We start from the raw sequence: 19,297 nt of genomic DNA on the forward strand, positions 1-19,297 counted from the left end.
CTGTATTTTAACAGTTAAACCCACTATGTTAATAAAACAAAACTTCTGAAAAATAATCCTGCTCAGTTTCAGTATTTTCCCCATTCCTCATATTTTAGAAGACAGATAAGAATTGTAAAGCACAGCTACATCTTGAATAAAGTAGCTGTGCTTTGTTATAAAGGAGCTAATTCCCAGCTTATAAACGGATCTGGCAGTTCTCTACATGCTGGCTGCATTGCAAGGGTGAGACTTAGTTAAAGCTACTGCAGTTGCTTCTCCCCAAATGTTCATTCATTTCCTGAAAACAAATCACTTTTCATGCCAGAAAATGTCTTAAGATTACTTGTAATTAAAAAAAATTCCACCGAGCTTTATTGTTGGAGAGCAGGAAGGGCATTAACTTGTGCCCACAGATACAGTATGTGCACCCTCAGGCAAGTTCACTGTTCTGGGCAAGCAGCCTCTGTTCTACTCTGCCTGCAGGATTCTGCAAATCCCAGTTGTGAACGTTGCTGCATAAGAAAAAGGGAAGCATATGATGGATACTTCTATTCTCTGTCAGTCTGGGGCTGGACATGGAGGGTTGGTCTTCGCAAGAACTACTGAAAACAAGTTAAGTGGTGTGTTGACTGATTAAAAATGACAGGTGTTTAGACAAGCAACATTAACCTCTGCAAATCCACACTTGTGGATGTCTATCCCCATCACACTTACCAGTTTAAGACCACTGAATTATAAATGAGATGCCTGATGTAAAACAAATGAGTCTCAGAAATGCTACTCCAATATGTTAGCCCAGTTTCTGACTGACATCATAAAGTGTGTACAGCTGCTGTGGGATCTTCCACTTCCCAACTCCAAATGCAGGGGACTACACAATAACAAAATCCTTACCCCATGAAGTTGCCTGTCTGTGAAATTGCTGCTGTATGAAGTATTTAAACTGCAGGATGTGTTTGGGGATAAGCCATTAAGAACAAGAAGAGAACAACTGTATTTCACTTTCCTAATTGAAATTCAATTCTATTAAATATGAAGCAATGTTCTAGGTGTTTTTGAAAGGAATTTGTTCTACAAAGCTTAGGTAGTATTTCTGTACCAAACATTTAATTCAGCAAAGAATTGGTTACATCAAAAGTGATTGGATTTGAACAGAAAGTAAACAAAAATGCATATTCAAGATAGTTTAATATGTATTTTCTGAATTAGAAATATCACTTTCTTAAATGAATGAGAATTTCTAGTGTAATGATCCATTACTCCCATCCCCCATCACTGAATTACATTATTTATACATATATTACAGAGCCGATTGCAGTTGGAAACAACAATATTAAAATAAATGTTTAATAGATACAAAGGATCTTTTCTCCACAACATAGTTTTTCTGGTGTCTGGACACCAATTTTAAAGTAATTCTCTATAAGCATTAAACTATTTAAGTGCAAAACAATTTTGTTTTAAAAAAATCTATGATTGCAGCATCCATCTTCCTGAAAAACATTTTGAAGCCAGAAAGTAATGACTTTCATTTTCCATGAGTGCATTCCAGGCTGTCTTCTAGCCATCTCTGGTTAAAAAAATCAGTGCAAAATAAACAATGGTGAAGTACTAGTTTAACCATTGAACTTACTTGAATTTAAGAAACATATCTTATTTTACACTATATATATATATGTATAACTTTTATTTATATATTTATAGAGAGATTAAATTACACTGGACTTGAAAAGTATAAAGAAAACAAAAATGTTACTACTTTTTTCCTGCAGTACTAAAGGAAGCTTTTTGCTTTTTCTCCAATGCAAACTCTTCCTTGGGTGAGCAGCCTAGCAGGATCAGCTGTAGTGAGAACTCCTTACATTTGTCCTTTGCAAGTCACTATGTGATTCACATAATTCCATGTTTACACTCTGCCACATTATAATTTGTGATGCTCTTTGCCTGAAGAACAGCTCCTGGTTCCACTGCCATTACTTCTTGTCCTGCGTTCAGAGATTTGCTAGCAGTAGTGTGATGCTATACTACAGTTCCACTTGGAGAATTGGCCTGGTTTTGGGATGACAATAAACCCTGCAAACAAAGCAGTTTACATTAATCCAGCAAGAGAACCTGACATGAATTTTATAAAGTTCTTAACCTGAACCTACAACGAGTACAGTTGATTTTTACCAACACTTGCTTATTAGCACCTTCTCTCCTCCAAAGGCTCTAAGCCACCACGATCTCAGGCAAGCAGTGCACAAAGAGCTCTCAGACAGGAAGAAACGTGCGTTTATGACACGGAATGGATCTGGTCCCAGCATTTGGTTTAATCTACCTTGCATTTGGAGTCATAGTGAACTGTGAAACTTTAAAAATCATACACCAAAAAAGTGATCAGCATTTTACTGGGGTGTCAAAGCCTATTCCGATATCAATGTTTGACACCTGACCTGATACAGGGAAACACTCCATCTCTTATATGTGGTTGAGTATTACAAGGTTTGAATAGAAAAATACATCATCTAACCAAATATTTGTTTTGGTAATTTTAAAACAGAATGAAACCCTGACAAGAGTTCAGTAGAGATTTCCTATTACAATTTAAGTTCAGGAAAACTTGGTACCAGCTCTTCTAACTACCCTGCCATTCAAATCAAGAGCCTTATTTCACACACAGCCCCTCAGTGCACAAAGGCTGCTGCTCCGGGTTACAGCAGCTACACCTTAAACCCCTGGGTACCAATGGACAGACTCCATTTCAGATTTATGCATAGTAGCCACTTTTTAATAATTCACCTCCAAGCAACTTTATCAGGCTTACTTAGGAAAAGCTTAGTGTCAAAATACAATTTAGCCTTATAAGGGCATTAGTTGGTTGTACCGAGTGCCAGCAGGCCAAGGAGCAGCTGGCAGCACACCAGCAAGTATCCCCATGCAACTCCTCACCTGGTAGGTATCATAACTGCACTTTCAGCAACTCCTCTAAGCAGCTCCCAGCTTATGTTCTTACCTCAAAATTAAGATCCTGGGACTCAGATCCATCAAACTAGACAAGATCAGGCAGCAATTAGCATACAGAAAAAGACAGAACTATGTCACTTCTTCAGAATCTACAGGAGCTCTTTCAAACTTGGATCCAAGAACTGAGAGGTCATGATGATGGAAGTAAACCCTGACCTCAGAAGAGGTGGAAAGAGGGGAAAGAGGGCCAGACTGACTGGATTCAAGTCATCAAATTCCTGTGAAAACCAAAGCCCTTCTTTTTAAAAGAACATCTGATCATTTCAAACATGTCATGAGCCTGGATAGCTTGTAGGATTTATGACAGACTGTATTTGCATATGGTCCATATAACATTTATATATAACAGGCCACATGGAAATTAACTTGGTGCCTTCCACAGAGCTCACCTGAAGGAACCTGAACACCTTTATTTGTATTTGTTTATGCAGGGAATATCTGGTTCAGACACTGTTGAGGTAGACTGAAGTGGGTTGTTCTTTACATTTGACATTTGGGATGTGCAAAGATCCTGCATATTTCATGAGAACAAAAAGTTTCCTGGTTATTACTTAAGGACTAGATGGTGAAAGAAGGCAGAACTTTAGAACAAACAAGCCACTGAAGCACTTCTGAAATTTTTACCAGGGAAGTTTTGTTGCAAAATGACAAGGTTGAATCAGAATTCGCTAGTTCATTACTGAAGCATTCTTCACAAGTCTATTAAATCCAGCAGCAACTGGAAGGTCTTTCTTGTCAGAAGATTACATCCACTAAGCAACTTTGAAGTACCCTGGAAAAAGACGTCCAAAGGTATTATTTTCAGTTTTAATTAAATCAGCCATCCACACTGTTCATATGCAAATATGTGCTTTATAAACACACAGGAAGCTCTAGGGATGGCATAATGTCAAGTCTTTTTCAACAGGCTCATAACAACCCTATACAGGAGAAATAAATCTATTCTAGCATTGGATTTACATTGTAACACAACCAATTCCTGGGAAACAAAATGAAGTTCTTTTCCTAGGATTCCTCTAGAAACTGGCAGCACATACTGAAATTCAGTGTGGTGCCTTATTCCCTGTGAACTATGAGCCATTCTAGAATACAAGTTTCAAGACTAGGAACAAGGAGTCAGTCCTAGTTACATCTCATAGGTGGTGAATGCTCCCTGCTGTGAAGAGCAGCAGCTCAGTGCAGATGGCCTTCAGTGAGTACTAGGAATTTCTTGTATGTCAGTCCTTGCTCTGAATTAATTCTGCAACTCTGAGCAGGCAAGCCAGAGGAACAATGAAGTGGAAATAACCTCAAGACCAATATCCTTGTGCTTCTGCAGATGGAACAAATGTATGCAAGTACTGCCTTAAAACTTGGACTAGGCTATGATACCATTCAGAAATTCACTCCTAGGGGAGAGACCACAAAGTTTGTGAGTTCTTCCAAGTACTTGATTTCAGAAGAGATCTTAAATGTTCATACAAGAAAAGCAAGAGTATGAATTTGGTTTTTAGGCACATAAGTTTCACTGAAGGTGGTGAGTTCTCAGTGGGTCCTGATTGAAACAAAAATTCTACAGCATTTTGCCATTGTTCCAGAGCCTTCCAAGCAAGGCTATTAATCAGAATGTGTTTGGTGATAGAGGAAAACAACCTAAGAAAAGCAAGTGAGGGCTCAAATAAAGTTACTGCTCTGATACAAAAGTTCTCAGTAAATCTCATCTGTGATACAAAGGGTGTGGCATTGGAACAGTTGTAGTTACATTCTCTGGAAGAACACGATGGGTAAGGTAATGAAAAGATATAAAAAGCTCCTGCCTGTAAAGAAAGAAGAAAGCCATTAGAGTGTAGTGCTTTCTGTGATGGAACCACCCAGTCTATCAGGTGGGAAAAGATGAAACAAAAGCTGCAGCAACTTATTAGAGCAACAGCCAAGTCAGCCTGCTTAAGAGCTGTGACAGAAACAGGGAAGAGCAGAGCCACAACAGCTGCAGCTCTGCCGCGTGGTGCGGCAGCTTCGGCCTAAGGACAAACAGATCCCACTGAGCAAGCAGCAGGAACAAATTAAGACACTGCTCAAAGTTTTGTAAATAAATGTAGTGTTTTATTAGCAGTAGTATTTTGTCAGCATAGGAGTCTAGCAGGCGCGGGGAATGGAAAAGTTATGAGATTCAAGAGAGGAATTTAGTGAAACAATATTCATCCCAACCTCAGAGAGGTAGCTGCTGTCATCTCAGTGGGACACTGCACAGCTGAGCAATGCAGCTGCAGAGGATGGGGTCATCTTTCCTAAGTCAGTCAGTGCTGTGAGTGCTGAACACAGGCTATCTCCTGTTTATCCATGCATTCTCTGACTTCCTGAAACACACAGGACTTTGCACATCTGGTGAAAATACGCTGGCATGGGGAGGAATGAAAAGCCATAACAAACACAATCAGGAAGGCCATTTGCACCCGAGGTTCATGGCACTCATTGCTGGGGTCTGTTTGCTGCAGCAGCACAAACCCTCCTCCCCATGTATGGGATTGTGAGGAGAGGGGTGGGTATATTTTTAAAAATTCCAGATACAATCCAGACAAAAGTCTGGGGTTTTTTTACCAATGACATGAAATGTCATGTTTCACAAGAGAAACTAATTCTATGAAAGATCAGCATGTAATTGCTGTATTAAAAAAAACACAAAAAAACCAAAAAACAAAAAAACCCCACACCCACAAAAAACCAAAAACAAACAGGAAGGTATTGCAATATTAAATAGGAAAATAGTAAGCAGTAGCCACTGAGTTAATATTTTCTTAATTTAAATTAGAAGATGTTTAATTGGAGCCAAAGGTGCAATCATACACAGTTCCACTAATCTAGATAATACACAGCAAGTTTGGACATGCAAGCAGGATACAGAAAGTGCATGTCTCCTTCAGGGAAACAGCTCCACTGGCACTCAGAACATGCTGGATGTCAAACTCTGCTCATCTTTTTACTTTCTGGTTTGAAATTGAAAGGTAGAAAAAATAAAGGAAAGGGTCCAACATAACAAACAATCCAATGTAAAAAAAGAAGTCTCATAGTACACTTCACTAATGCAATTAAACCAGTTAAAATGTGTCTGAATTAACAAATGCCCATACAAGAATGGTACTGGTTTGTCAAACCATTTCTACTATTGCCAGTATGTAAAATAATGGGAAGTTATTATTTGAAAAATACTGCAGAAGTAGTTTATTCTTGTCCAGAACTGTGATATTCCTGAGTAATTAGGGCTACTAGGTAACTAGAGTTACAAAGTAATCTGGACTGAAGCTTTGCTTGAGAAAAGAGCCCATGGTCCATTAATGTTGGAACAATAATACACCAAAACCAAAGTGAGGTTTCTCATATTTGTTTAAAATTCTGTAGTTAAATTAGCTGAACTGGTTTTAAGACTTGCATGAACAAAATCTTCAAGTTCTTTATCCAAAGAATAAGTCTTTAACAGCAAAAGTTTCTAAACTGCATATACTCACTAAATCATATATTAATCTAATGGAGTAATAAAATTAATTTAGTAAGAATGCTCAGGAAAGCACATGCTGTTCATATACATAACATGCTACAGAGAAATATTCTGTAGGGTTTTAGGGGGATACAGCAAAGCTGAACACAGTTTGTGTGTTCACTAAATGGGCTTTTAAATTTGGATTCCCTTTGCCTTTTTTTCTCTGTTCTGATAACATTACACAAAAGTATAAATACATAAACCATTTGACACCAGACCTCATAAAAGACTGTAGCACCTTTAGGGTTTCACTTGAAACTTCTCTTCTGTGCATATAAAGGGGTTTTAACAGAGGTGACTGTCAACAAAAAAAAAAACAAATTCAAGGCTGGTAGAAAACCATCAGTAACTAAAAATCTGTCCAGTAGCACTAGGTGAATGGAAGATATGCAGGTCCAAGAGGAAAAAAAAGTAAGATGCAACTACTTGGGTGCTTGAAAATGCAAAAAGGCTTTTGCCAGCAGAAACCTGACCTGGGCTCAAAAAATAGGACCTTAAGCTTCAATCAAGCAGTAAGGGCTCACAGACTTATAAACTGTTGTTTCTCTACTTTCCTCAAACTACAAAAGTCAGTTTAGAAAATAATGTAATTGAGATAAACCAGGGAAAACCTCAGGGAAAAGCATATGACTTAAGGCAACCCCATGTGAGTTAGCAGTAAAGCAGCTGTGGTCTTAGCAGAAGAAAGGAGGCAAATGAGTTTGATAAGGTTGAGCAGCACCTACCTAAAATCCAGCTTCAGAACCCAGAAAATAGCATTATCTTAAAAGTTATTTCCTTGAGAAGTTAGTGCAACATTATGAAAGGCAAGTAAAATGATACCTTCATGTTTCAAGCCATATTTTGCCAAATACCTTCTCTGACCACAAAACCTGTGGAAGCTGTGTTTTGTTTCAGGCTCACACTGACTATTGAGAAACTGGTTTGACCAACCAGTTCTTGCATAATTTGATATAACTGGATGTTCCAGAAGTGTTCAAGCAGATTTCATTTTTTTCTTTCACTGGCCCCTGTTCTTAAATATGCATCTATGTTCTATGTACAGATCATCACAATGGTCAACCAATACCTTTGAAGTACTACAAAGTTCTCAAGTTTACATAAGATGATTGCCTCAGCTTTAGTCTACAGAGTACTTTTGCACAAGAGACAAACAAGAGTCCTCCCTGTCAGACTAGACACAAAGTAACTCACTTTTACACTGAAATTCCTCAAAAATGCCTCTGAAACATTTCAGTAAATAGCATTTGTTTGGCTTTTCTTTGTTAACAAAGAATGACCATTGCAAAGGTGAGACAATGCCTAACCCCTCAAAAGGAAGGGCAACATCTGAAGTCTTCACCTAAATTTGCTCCAAGAAATTTTGCAGTCAAAGTTTTAGACTAGTTTATTTTAGTTCAGATGAGTTTCATGCTAGACTATTTTTTTCTAGACAGAAAATGCTTGAATCATCTGTATGAGCCATATCCTCAGGGCTGTAAATTCAGCAAACATTAGGTAAACACCAAGATCTAAAGCTGGAATAAAGAACATACCCTGCACCAGAGTCCACAGAGGAAAGAGCTCCTGTAGAGTCCTAGAAGGAATGACGACACTCTGCCCCAGCTGCTACCGGACAGGAGTGCAGAGAGAATCTAGATACAGCCATGTCTGTGTTCTGCTGAATCTGAGTTCAAACAAGTTTGAAAAGTGGTTTGGTAAGTAGTCTGTTTCATGTTACTCTAGTCCTAAAAAAAATAGCTACCTTGAGTCACGACCTTATCAGCAAGCTTTAAACATCAAAACATCTGCATAGTCTTGAGACAAACTGAAACATTTTCTCAGAGCAGGTTACAGATGTGATCAACTTCTTACTTTAAAGCATGGCAAGTTAACAGTTTCATTGTGGCCATTTGTTCAGCACAGTGTGAGAGCACAAGACCACCTAAGCACTGCAAGATAAATTAAAACTCAAATGTGGAAAGGACTATTGAAAGTTATCTACATTTACAGTTCAATCACACATTTTTATTTAACGTCAGTATACAGAGGACAACCCCAGCAAGTTATTTTGTAATGTCAAGTATTTAGTAAAGTTCTTCAGCTGTAACAGTGACAATAGAACAGCTAAAAATAAGCAGTATGAAACAAACATGATCTTCTTAAAATTATAAATATACCAACAATACTTCTTAAAGCTTAATTATTGCAACAGTTAAATTAACAATAGTTCATGTTAGAAAGGCTCTATGAAATTTATTCAAGTTGTCAAGAAATTAGATGGAAGTGTAAAAAGGAAATACATATGAATTTTACTTTTGATTTTCACTAAAGGTAGTCAATACAATTTTGTACAGTATCACCTAACATGTCAATCTTTAACAAACTCCAGTATACAGAATCATAAAATGCAGAAAAAATAGTTTAATCTTTACATGTAAATTGACAGTAAATTAACTGACACAAATTTTATTATTGTAACATAAGCAGGCCAGCATTTTAAATATTAATTTAGTAGTTTTATGTTGTTAAAGGGGCAGACATATACAGTCATTCCAAGTACATACTCAAATTTTAAGAGGTGATAATGCAGAACATGGGTTTTCTAGAAAGTGTTTAGTAAAAGTCATGTTATTTCCTAATCCAGACATCCTCATCATAAAGCCTTTACAGGGTTATGATCTCTCCTGGCTTTACTGGAGCCACTTGTCACACCTCCTCACACACGCACACACACATACCTTGCTATAAATATCACACCAGTGTACTCTAGGTTTAATTCACCCTGACAATGTGGGTATGCCATGTGCAACTTTGCTATTGTGCACATTACAGAAAGCTTCAAATTTTAGCATGGTAACCTGAAGTTGTATAGCTGTGTTTCAGTTTAACTATAATCATCCCTGAAGTTTATACAGATACCGTATCACGTTGAAAGAAATCTATTTGATAGTACTTAAATACCAGCAATTGAACTTCAATTGTAATGATGAAATGCTCCTTTCCACTGAGGAAGAATTAGTATGTATAGCTGCTCGTCTCACTCAAATATAGTACATGAATGTTTAAGTACTTTCACTAAAACAGAAGTCATACTAAAACATGATACTGTACTACAATTGTAGTTAACTAGAAAATTCAAGGATGTTATAATTTAAGTCTAAGTTTTCCTGTACAATAAGTCAAATAAATAAATTCCATGTGCATTTGTTTTACAAAGTGGTAGGATGTTTCTCTTGCTAGGTTATACACTACCATTTCACCTGGAGATGCTTTTGGCCAATCTTACCTTGAGCTTTCTGACACAGGGAGCTCACCAGCAACTTTCACTCATGTAAAATGGAGTTGCTGCACAGACAATGAACAGTCAGTTCTGAAGTCCAACACAGAAATCACGTAAGTAGTGACTCTGACCACTGAGTTCAGTGAAAACTTATTTTGCATATGCAAGTACCACTTTGGGGTTTTGTGGGTTGCTTTTGTTGGGGTTTTTTAATTGCTTCTGCAGATCCTGTAATTCAGTTTGACGTAGCTATAAAGATAGCACAATAAAGTTTACTTTTGTTCCTTCCAAATTCTGTTTCTATCTTTCCAGATTAATCCAACAGTTCTGTAATCCCGTTTAAATTTGCCATCAGGGCCTGGGAAAGACAGGGGTGAGAGACGACAGCTAATTGTCACCATGCTGAGAAGAAAAGCTCATACTCTTGTTAAGGCAACCTATTTTTCTGACCGCCCTGAACCTTCTTTCACAGAAACCAGCTCACCAAAAAAAAAAAAAAAAAAAAAAGAGAGAGAGAATAAAAAATTGAAACTAATGAACCCTGAGCCTCATCCAACTTGTTTCTAATTGAATTTTGCCATTCGCTTCACTTCACTGACTGGGAGTTGGCAGAGCAGTTCTGGAAGTGCAATGCAAGGACGGTGCATCCCGTGAGGAAGCTCAAGGTATGATTTGGTACACACCAAAGCAGTAATTTGGAAAGTTTATAAACAAACTGTCAGGACAATATCAGCACTGTACAGACTATCAACTATCACAGGGATCATGGCTGAAGAGACACTTCTGGATTTATTTTCCACTCAGGGCAGCACAAGCCCAACCAGAAAAATAAACAGAATGTGTCATACACTGTCAAATTATCCAGCACATGTTTTGATGGCTGTTGGAAATGAGAGGGAGAGGTAGCACTGGCTCAATGGAAATTACATTAGACACTGCAAGCCTCCTTCCCTTTTCCATCCAATTCTTTCTTTAGGCTGGCAGTGGCATCAATTTAATGAAGGCCTTCTGAGGCAATGATGGAAGCAGCAGCAAGATTCAGAGGCTTGTACTCTACAGAGTTGGCAGACAAAAAAGTGACAGAGCTTTAGGATCACTTGGGGAGCCATATGTCAAAGGAAGACTAGAAATAGCAACTTTAAACCCCAGAGTAATGGGACATCCTAGGATAAAACAGCTGGTGAAACAGAAATGATGGCATATAACCCAGTAAGAAAGACATCACCATGAGTGTTTTATACTTTGACAATTCTCATTAAATAAAATTAAGTGCTTTCCTATAAACAAAAAGGATGCTCATAACGTCCTTCTGGCACAAGTATTTTCCTAACAAAGCCCTGTAAACATGCCACCAAAATTTAGTTTTTACCAGCAGAGTGAGCTCACTAGAAATGCAAGTGAAATCAGAAAAACAAATTAATTTGTAAATTTCTAAGTAAATACATCCTAAAGAATATGGCATTTACATCAGTGTGCAATATATTAATTTTGAAAGTGATAACTTCAGCATGAAAATTACTTACCTGTAGTTAAAGTTTTCCATATTGGCCAATACATAAATCCTGATTTTTGGTACTGCATACTTTATCTCTGAAATATTTGAAATGTCATATTCCAAATCAAAGTCAATACACAAAAATATTTAAGTTATACTCAGTCTAACAAAACCCACCTCAGCCACTGAAAAATAAATGTGACATGTAGTGTTTAATAGTATTCAAAGGAGTTTTAGAACAAAAAGAAAATGTAGCTCACAATAGCAATCTGAGGCACTGCTGTAATTAATAAGATGTGAAGTGCACTGAGTCACAAAAGTGTAATTGGTTTAATACTTTCATTTTGAGCAAACATTTTAAATAATTTAGTGTTTTAAGGGAGTGCTTTTATTTTTTAATTAATGCTGGATTTGTAGTTCTCAGGCAAAAAAATACTTTTAGGTAACACCCTCCTCCCTTCTCCCATAAAGGGGTTTTCAATTTTAAGTTTTAGATTCAACCTTTAAAGATGCATTAAGATGCAGAACAGACACAGATTTTTATGCATACGTATGTTGTGACTAATTTGATAAGATCTCAAAAAAGCCTACATTATACAAACAATTTTTAAGAAAAATAATTGAGTTTTACTTGCAAGTTTATAGGAATGAAGATGTGGTATCTAAATATATACAGTACCTCTACTTCAAAAGTCAGATTTACGAACCAAATGGTTAAAATCTAACAAACAACAGATTTTCATTTAAGTTGCTCAACATGGCATTACTCAGGTATTACCAGATCATTGCTCTTACTTCAGGTGATAATCTACATCCCCTTTCAGAAATTTTCACAAAAATAATGGTTCTTTTTCTCAGATCAACTCTGGAAATGTTTTCACAGCTGTATTCCTTTGAACTGTTGCTGGCAAGCAGAGCTATTGTAGCACAAAGTACTTTTTAATGTAAGAATCACCACATTTAGCTTCAGTCAAAATTTAGCTATCTATACATTGGACAGAAGAAAAATAAAATATTATAGGTGTTCAAGTGCATCAACAACAAGAGTGAAAACTGGTAACAGACTAATGTAGGTTCAGCTGATGGAATAGGTGCCATCAAAAACACAAGCTCGTAGTGGTTGAACTGCCTCAACAAACCTGACAGGAACAGAACACTGAAACTACTGAGAGAAAGCTTGCAGGATTTTCCCTAACTTAAATACATAAATCAAAACCTGGCTATAATTAGAGTTCTTTGTTAATACTGATTCACAATTTAAGAGCATAAACTACAGTCAGTACAGGGCTCACAAATCTGTGCATAAAATGGCTGATGTTTTAATAAGAAGTGGTTTCACATTAATGGCAGGCCACCACAGAAAAGAATGGAGGAATAAAACACTTTGGTTTTCACTTTTTCAGAGGCTCACGTTTCTCATTAGACTTAGAAGCAGCAGCTTTTCATAAGCTACTCTCATTGGGAGTGCTTATTTTTTAGAAAACATTAGAAGGATTATGATTATTTTAGTGTTTGACAGGTTTTACTTCAATTTTTACATAAATAGCTTTCACCATATTGTGGTTATGCTTAAGTATAAGAACACTGATCAATAGTTTAGATGCACAGTATTTATTTCTTCTGCTGGAAGGCAACTATATTTAATAATTGTATCCAAGACACTTCAAATCATTCAGAAATATGGCATGCAGTATCCAAAAGTATGGCTCTGAGGATATTTTTTTACATTAAGCATAAAGAAATTTTATATTCAACATTCATTATATTTCAAGAAAACTATCTATTCAGAGTTCTAGCTCTTTGATGCAGCATTAAGGATTAAAACTTACCACTTTACCAGGCCTTGCCCATGTGCAAATAAATCCCTCCTGACAAGCAGTGACTATACAGTCTTCAAGAAAAATTAACACAGTCAGTCTTTCATGTGCTATCTTTTTACAGATAAGAGGCTCTAACAAGGGAACATCTTCCATTCGGGGACAGAGAGGTGTTCCCAAAGTTTTAGCTGGGTCCGTTTTGGTTTTAGTAACTAGGTTCAGTTTGTCACTGCTCTTGCTAGATATATGTCCCATGCTATGGTTTCTCTTGTGATCTTTCTCATGGTGTCTTTCCTTCCGATCGTGTAGCGATAAGGTTGCAAATTTACTAACGCCAGAAGCAATGGCACCATCCATGACACTGCTTTTACTGCCAGCATTTGAGACTGCAGAGTGTGGAAGGCTGTTGGACCGTGGAAGAGGAGGGGGTACAGAGTTTCCAGGTGTTGTGATACTGTTTCCATTACTTCCTGGGTTAGTTCCACCACTTCCTGCAGGTGGACTTGTGGCATTCATGACATTTGTATGTGTCCTTGCTCTTGAGAGAGGTTGGTGGGGGAAGAGGATATCTTCTGTAAGATCCCACAAACAGAGCTGCGTGTCCTGGCCTACTGAACCAAATCTATACGTAACACTTACTGGACGACTGTCTGTAGAGTTCCTTTTGGATAGTCTAGATTGCGTGCTATTTGCTCGATCTCTGCCAAAATGAAGGTCTTGGAAATCCTCATCGCTTCCGCTAAATTCCATCGGGTCGCTCTCTTCTACACTAGTGGTATACGGATCAAACGCAACGACACTGACCCACGACTTATGGCCGTGGCCTCTCGCTATGACTCGGCAGTCCACGAAAGACCAAACTGTCACCAAGTCATCCTCTCCGCCTGTCACTATGTACTTCCCGTCGGGGCTCCAACACACACACAGCAGTCCTCCAAAGTAGCTTTTCATTGTACCATGCAATTCCACCGAATCAAAGTTAAACACGCGAAGAAAACCATCCTGGCTCACACACGCCAAGAACTTCCCGTCGGGGGAAAAGGCAAATTCGTTCAGGGCACCCTCACCTACTGTCCACTTAAGCAGAGGGTTTCTTGTGGATTTGCTCTTGCAAGTGTGCACTGCAAAGCTCTCTCCTTGTTTAAGTAGCTGGTAGTGCGGGGCTGTGGTACCACAAGTGTGCTCCACGTTATACAAGTACATATTGCCACTGGAATGAGCTACTAGGAAAAGGCTTTCCGAACCTGGTACCCATTTTACACAGGTTACTCGGGACTTGTCTATTAGTCTCTGTGAAAAACAAAGAAGATACACATCAGAAACTCTGAAAATTAAAGTTTGCGTGATTAACTGTAAATCTGAGCTTTCTGGGGGATGAGGAGCAATACTTAAATAAAGTGAACTTAACTTTCTAGACAGGGACTATGTTAGTTACTGTATTTGCTAAAACTTATCAGGCAGTAAAGAGGGAATTATTTTCAGACCAAGTGCTTTCAAAGGTTATTCTTATGGTCCAGTCACATTCCACAAAGACTGTACTTCAGTCAAGCCAATCTGTTATGAATCTAAAGGCAGTGCTCTTTGGTTTACGTTTCCCTGTGTAGGTTGAAGAGCATGAGAAGGTAACAAGAAAACATTTAATAAACTAAAGGGAAAAAAAGCACTTACTCATCTATACTATACAGCAAACAGGTTACAAATCAACAACAGTAAATTCAGGCTCTGATTTTATCTGAAATCACAAATAAAACCCAACCTCTGAAAAAAAACCTACCAGCTTTTACTGATTCAGGGAGCAAAGGCTGCATACACAGTGACCCTGTTATCATGTGGCTGCAAAGTCAGTAGGTAAATGCACATGGCAGGGTGAATTCACAGGGCACCACAAACTTTCACCTTGGAATCCCCAACCTTCAATTATTTTTCTTTCAATAGCCAAGGACCTGTCAATACCCTGTTACCATTTGATTAAGCACTTTCTTTTAAATCAGAATGTTTTACTGGAGTTCATAATTGCAAAAGAATGCACACACATTAAACAAACATTCCTGATCTTGACTTCAGTACTCTAAGAACTGAGAAGTGAAGTGTGACTCCTTTGACTACTGTAGTTCTGGTGGACTTCCACAACTTACCACGTTGTCCATAGCACCACTCAGCTGTAACTTGCAGACAAGTAATTCTTTACAAGCACATTCAAGATTTGTATTTGGCATACTGATTGTAAGGAGAAAGAAGAGCTGAGCCACACAAAAGGCAAGAGTGCAAATGTAAAGAGCCTAAGGAATACCAGAACAAGTTGCAAAAGCCCTAAGAACAAAGAATCCCACCCCACCTTGCTATGCTGTTTATCACACACAAAAACATCAAACTAATAACATCAACTGTTATCTGTTGTGGAACTGGACTGGAAAGCAGCACCTGGCCATTCTAGATGACACTTCTGCTGCTGTCAACCTCAGTATAAAACCAGAAAGTCTCTCCTGTAATTTCTCATTGGTTAAAACAGCCATGGTATATTTGAGATCTGAGAGATGTAACTAAATATGGCAAAGTTCCTTCAAATGGAGTAGCTTTAAAATAATAGAGTCTATAATTCTTGTTGTCATATAGTCTGCAGTTCTGTTGGGATATTTCAGCTAGTTTGTCGTGTATTCACTGATATATATCATGCATAGCTCAGTAATGATGGCATCTGATACATTAGGGAGAAAGTTACCTGGCACACACTAGGAGAACAAAGGCAGGGAACACCAGCCCAGCTGGTTTCCTGAGAGTCTTCTCATTGCCAACATGGCAACAAAAGCAAAATTTCTTGCTCTCTACTAAAACAGCTCAATCTGACATACAACCTTTACTCATAAGAGTACCTGCTCAACTTTCATACTAGAAATGGCACTTTATGTCCTACATGATCCTAAATACTGCAGAGAAACTCCACAAACCTGGAGCAGGCTGCAAAAACCAGAAGATTACAATTTGCAATGAGAACAGATCAGCTCAGGGAGACAAGATGCAGAGAGACTTTAATCTGCCATGTACAAGTGACTACAACACATCCCCTTCTCAAGATACAAACTCTGAAGCTGTGACTTCTGTGAGTTTTAAAAGCTTTCAGCTGGGTTCACAAAGTTCTGCCGCACAACAAAGCCAGACCTGCAGCCAGTGGGAGCAGCAGATGCATTACAAGAATGGTCTGAATGCAGTATCAGCACATCAGTGAGGGATGTGAGATAAAGAGCTGATGTTCAGTTTGATGGAAGAACAGGAAGTGAAGAAGCTTCACTCACCAGGCAGAAACACTGGCCAAGATTATCTTGGTCGTGTTTTGAAGAACTTGAAGGGACAAAATTACAGGCACAGGCCACAAATGACTGAAAAATCTGAGGCAGTCAAAGAATATGCACTAAGGTCTTACACAGCTTTGGCAACAAAGATACAGGACAAGTTTATTAGGAAAAAAATGCAGCTCAAGGCTTCAGTTTAATTTAAAAAAGGATTAAAAAGTAAGATTAAAAAGCACTGGCTAATTTGATAATAACCAATTACCACCTGGAAGCAACTGAATCTGTGAGGTGTATTAGACTGGTTTGGGCAGTAAGAAAATATCGGTGGTTTAATTTTGACACAACTGGAAGGAATACCACTGTGGCTACAGATGGATTGATGTAGGCAGCCACAAGCTGCACAGTATCTATCACCCACCTCAGCCTTTCAAGTCCCTATCATCCTCTACATCAACAGATTAGTAACAAGTTAAGACTATGCTAGGGCTATTGCATTTTTTGTTCAATGTAACCTATCATAACAGGTTGAATTATTTCATGTATCATATATATTCTGATTGCTCTCCCACAGCTGATAGTCAAAGCAGAGCTCTGGGCTACCTGAAGCACCAAATCACTCACAGGACAGGTGGTGAATTCTGTTACCTCCAGCATGAGTGCTGGATCTGTAGAACAACGTTAACACTCATTCAGACCACCTTATCCCTACAGTTATTCCCAAAGACTATTTAAACTCAAAATATATTCAAAATCCAATAGGCACCTTCATCTTGAAGCAAATGAGCTGGTTCAAACATCAGTGCTCACTAATGTTTCTCTGAATGGGGCCTTAAATACAAGCCAGAACTTATAAACATCTAGGGCAAACTTCAATACTGGAATTGACAGAATAAAAGTATATTTCAGTTTTAGAGTTGGTTGTAACTGCAGATAAGGTCAGTGTAGGAAACAAGAATCTGTCATTTAACTGTAGCTTACTGTGTGTAGTTTTGGTAGCACTGAGCAAATCGTTACATTAGCTTGGTAGAAGAGAAATCACCTCATTTAAATTTCCACCAAACTGTCAAAGGCCACATTTCCATCACACTGAATAATCTGACAACAGCACAGACAAAAAGCAATACTGGCTGATGGAAATTGCTTCACTTCTTCCAGCATTTGGGGAATACCACAGGAGCTATTCAGCCTGCAACACAGCTCTGCACTGTAGTCACCAGACAGTAAACACCATCAAGGCCTGGAAATGTGCACTGGGCCTTGATATAAGCATTCCACCAGAAGTTTTTCTCAAAGGAACTATAGCTCAGCTACAGGAGTGGGAACTACTCTGTGATATGAAACCAGCTGTTTAGAGTATGTCTGCTACCCTTAATACTTACAATGTTCTTGTACAAGAACAAATAACACACTTTTGGGGGGGTAGGTGGGGGTGGTAGGGCAATGCTAAAATTAACATTTCAACTACTTATACAGAGGTTTTTACCAACAGACAAAAGACTCATTAAAAGATTCTCCAGCACTATTTCCCACTCAACACAAGCAGAGACAGAGCAGTTGGGACAAGGCCAGGTAGGAAGAAAAACGCCCCTCTTCTGATCTACATGTTGCTACTTTTAGAAAGCTGAGGAGGAATTAGATCTAATTATAAAACATCCCCAGTGAGAACAATACTTCAATCTTCTTTGCACAAGGAAGGAGGAAGGCAACACATCTCTCTGAGGCGGGAAAGGTATACTTTGACAGCTGAGCAAGGCTTAACTTCATCTGTAAAGTTCTAATCCAGATGTGAAATTTCAAAAAAGGAAAGAAAAACCAACAAACAAAACCAACCAAGATACCTGCAAACCTCTCTACAGAACTGAATTAAAACAAAAAAGGAGCAGAAGAACAATCCCCAAAAGCAAGTCACCTCCCCCAAACCACCCAAATTCCCAGAGCTTATCCTCTGCAGAAAATGCCGTCACAAGTCATCCCAGTTACCAGATTTCTTTCCTTATTAGCATCTGGACACTTACTCCTCTAAGAATGTCAATGCTACAGATACTCAGAGCCAGTGGTCCTGTAACCTGGCATTAGTGCCCCCATAGTACTCCTTCTATCTTTCCTTATTGCATAGCAGCAGAAAAAGCAGGTGGAGAGTTTCCTTCTGAACATCACATGGCCAGGACAACACAAACCCTCAGCATTTCTGTGCACTCACCTTTATAGCCTACTCTTATCCAAGCAAGCCTTTAGGAATACAGGCAGTTTCTGCTGTAACACCCCAACCATAAAAATGTGCATTTTTAACTTATTTAATATTTTGACTATAAAATAGGAGTTAAATAGCGGCTTAAAATGTTCTTTTTCATTTGCCTTAGAAACAACTGAATTCAGAGCACACGTAGCAATATTTACATTTGTAGACCTTATTTCCATCTGTAAACTGTCCTCAACACTAGTTACAGTATTACCCAAACTAGAAAATCCTAATTTTTAATCTTTAACCTCACAAGATGCCTTTATCTTTTCACAATGAGTAACATTTTTATGTAAGTACTCCAAGCCAATGGAACAGCTGAAAAACAAAGGCAATGACTGAACAATAAGCTATACAGGCAAATGGAGCCACATCTATTGAACTTACAAAACCTAGAAACTTCAATATCACAGATACATGCATGCAACAATATTAAGATTTCTACTTACTTCCTCATTAAATAATTTGCTAGTTTCTTTTTTAATAGGGTCTATAAGTTGGACCTGGCCTGCAGAGAAGCCCACTAGAAGAGACACACTTTCTGCTGTGGCTGTTAAGTGATTGAAGTCATGGCATGTAGGCTGTGTTCCTTTGTATATCCTTTTGTCTATTGGTTTGCTCAAGTCCGCAGCCTGCAAAGAGAGCAAACAGAATTCAGACAGTTTATCACAATATGTGCACACAACCACATCTGT

At 38.2% G+C, this 19,297-nt stretch overlaps 2 protein-coding genes across 9 annotated transcripts in view; one reads left to right on the top strand and one right to left on the bottom strand.

The window, feature by feature from the left end:
• Positions 1 to 19,297, top strand: part of MOK (MOK protein kinase) — a 39,405-nt gene that overhangs the window by 12,343 nt on the left and 7,765 nt on the right. The window contains 2 exon segments of the mRNA XM_064422588.1: positions 466 to 8,199; positions 9,790 to 17,932. The gene's annotated coding sequence lies outside the window, so the exon portion shown is untranslated.
• The window catches only part of WDR20 (WD repeat domain 20), a 45,885-nt gene continuing 27,739 nt past the window's right edge, over positions 1,152 to 19,297 (bottom strand). The window contains exons 2-5 of one of the 8 annotated variants that reach the window (XR_010364209.1): positions 19,052 to 19,234; positions 13,089 to 14,366; positions 3,613 to 8,168; positions 1,152 to 2,055 (exon numbers count right to left, since the gene is read on the bottom strand). Coding sequence is in view for 5 of the 8 variants with exons in the window: in XM_064423317.1 (XP_064279387.1) it covers positions 8,079 to 8,168; positions 13,089 to 14,366; positions 19,052 to 19,234 (1,551 nt within the window). In the remaining 3 variants the exon portion in view is untranslated. Of the gene's footprint in view, positions 11,355 to 13,088; positions 14,367 to 19,051; positions 19,235 to 19,297 lie in introns of all 8 variants that reach the window. The other 7 variants (XR_010364211.1, XR_010364210.1, XM_064423317.1 and 4 more) reach the window with 7 other exon arrangements.

Source organism: Passer domesticus, chromosome 6, assembly GCF_036417665.1.
Source record: "Passer domesticus isolate bPasDom1 chromosome 6, bPasDom1.hap1, whole genome shotgun sequence".
In the NCBI taxonomy this organism is placed as follows: domain Eukaryota; kingdom Metazoa; phylum Chordata; class Aves; order Passeriformes; family Passeridae; genus Passer; species Passer domesticus.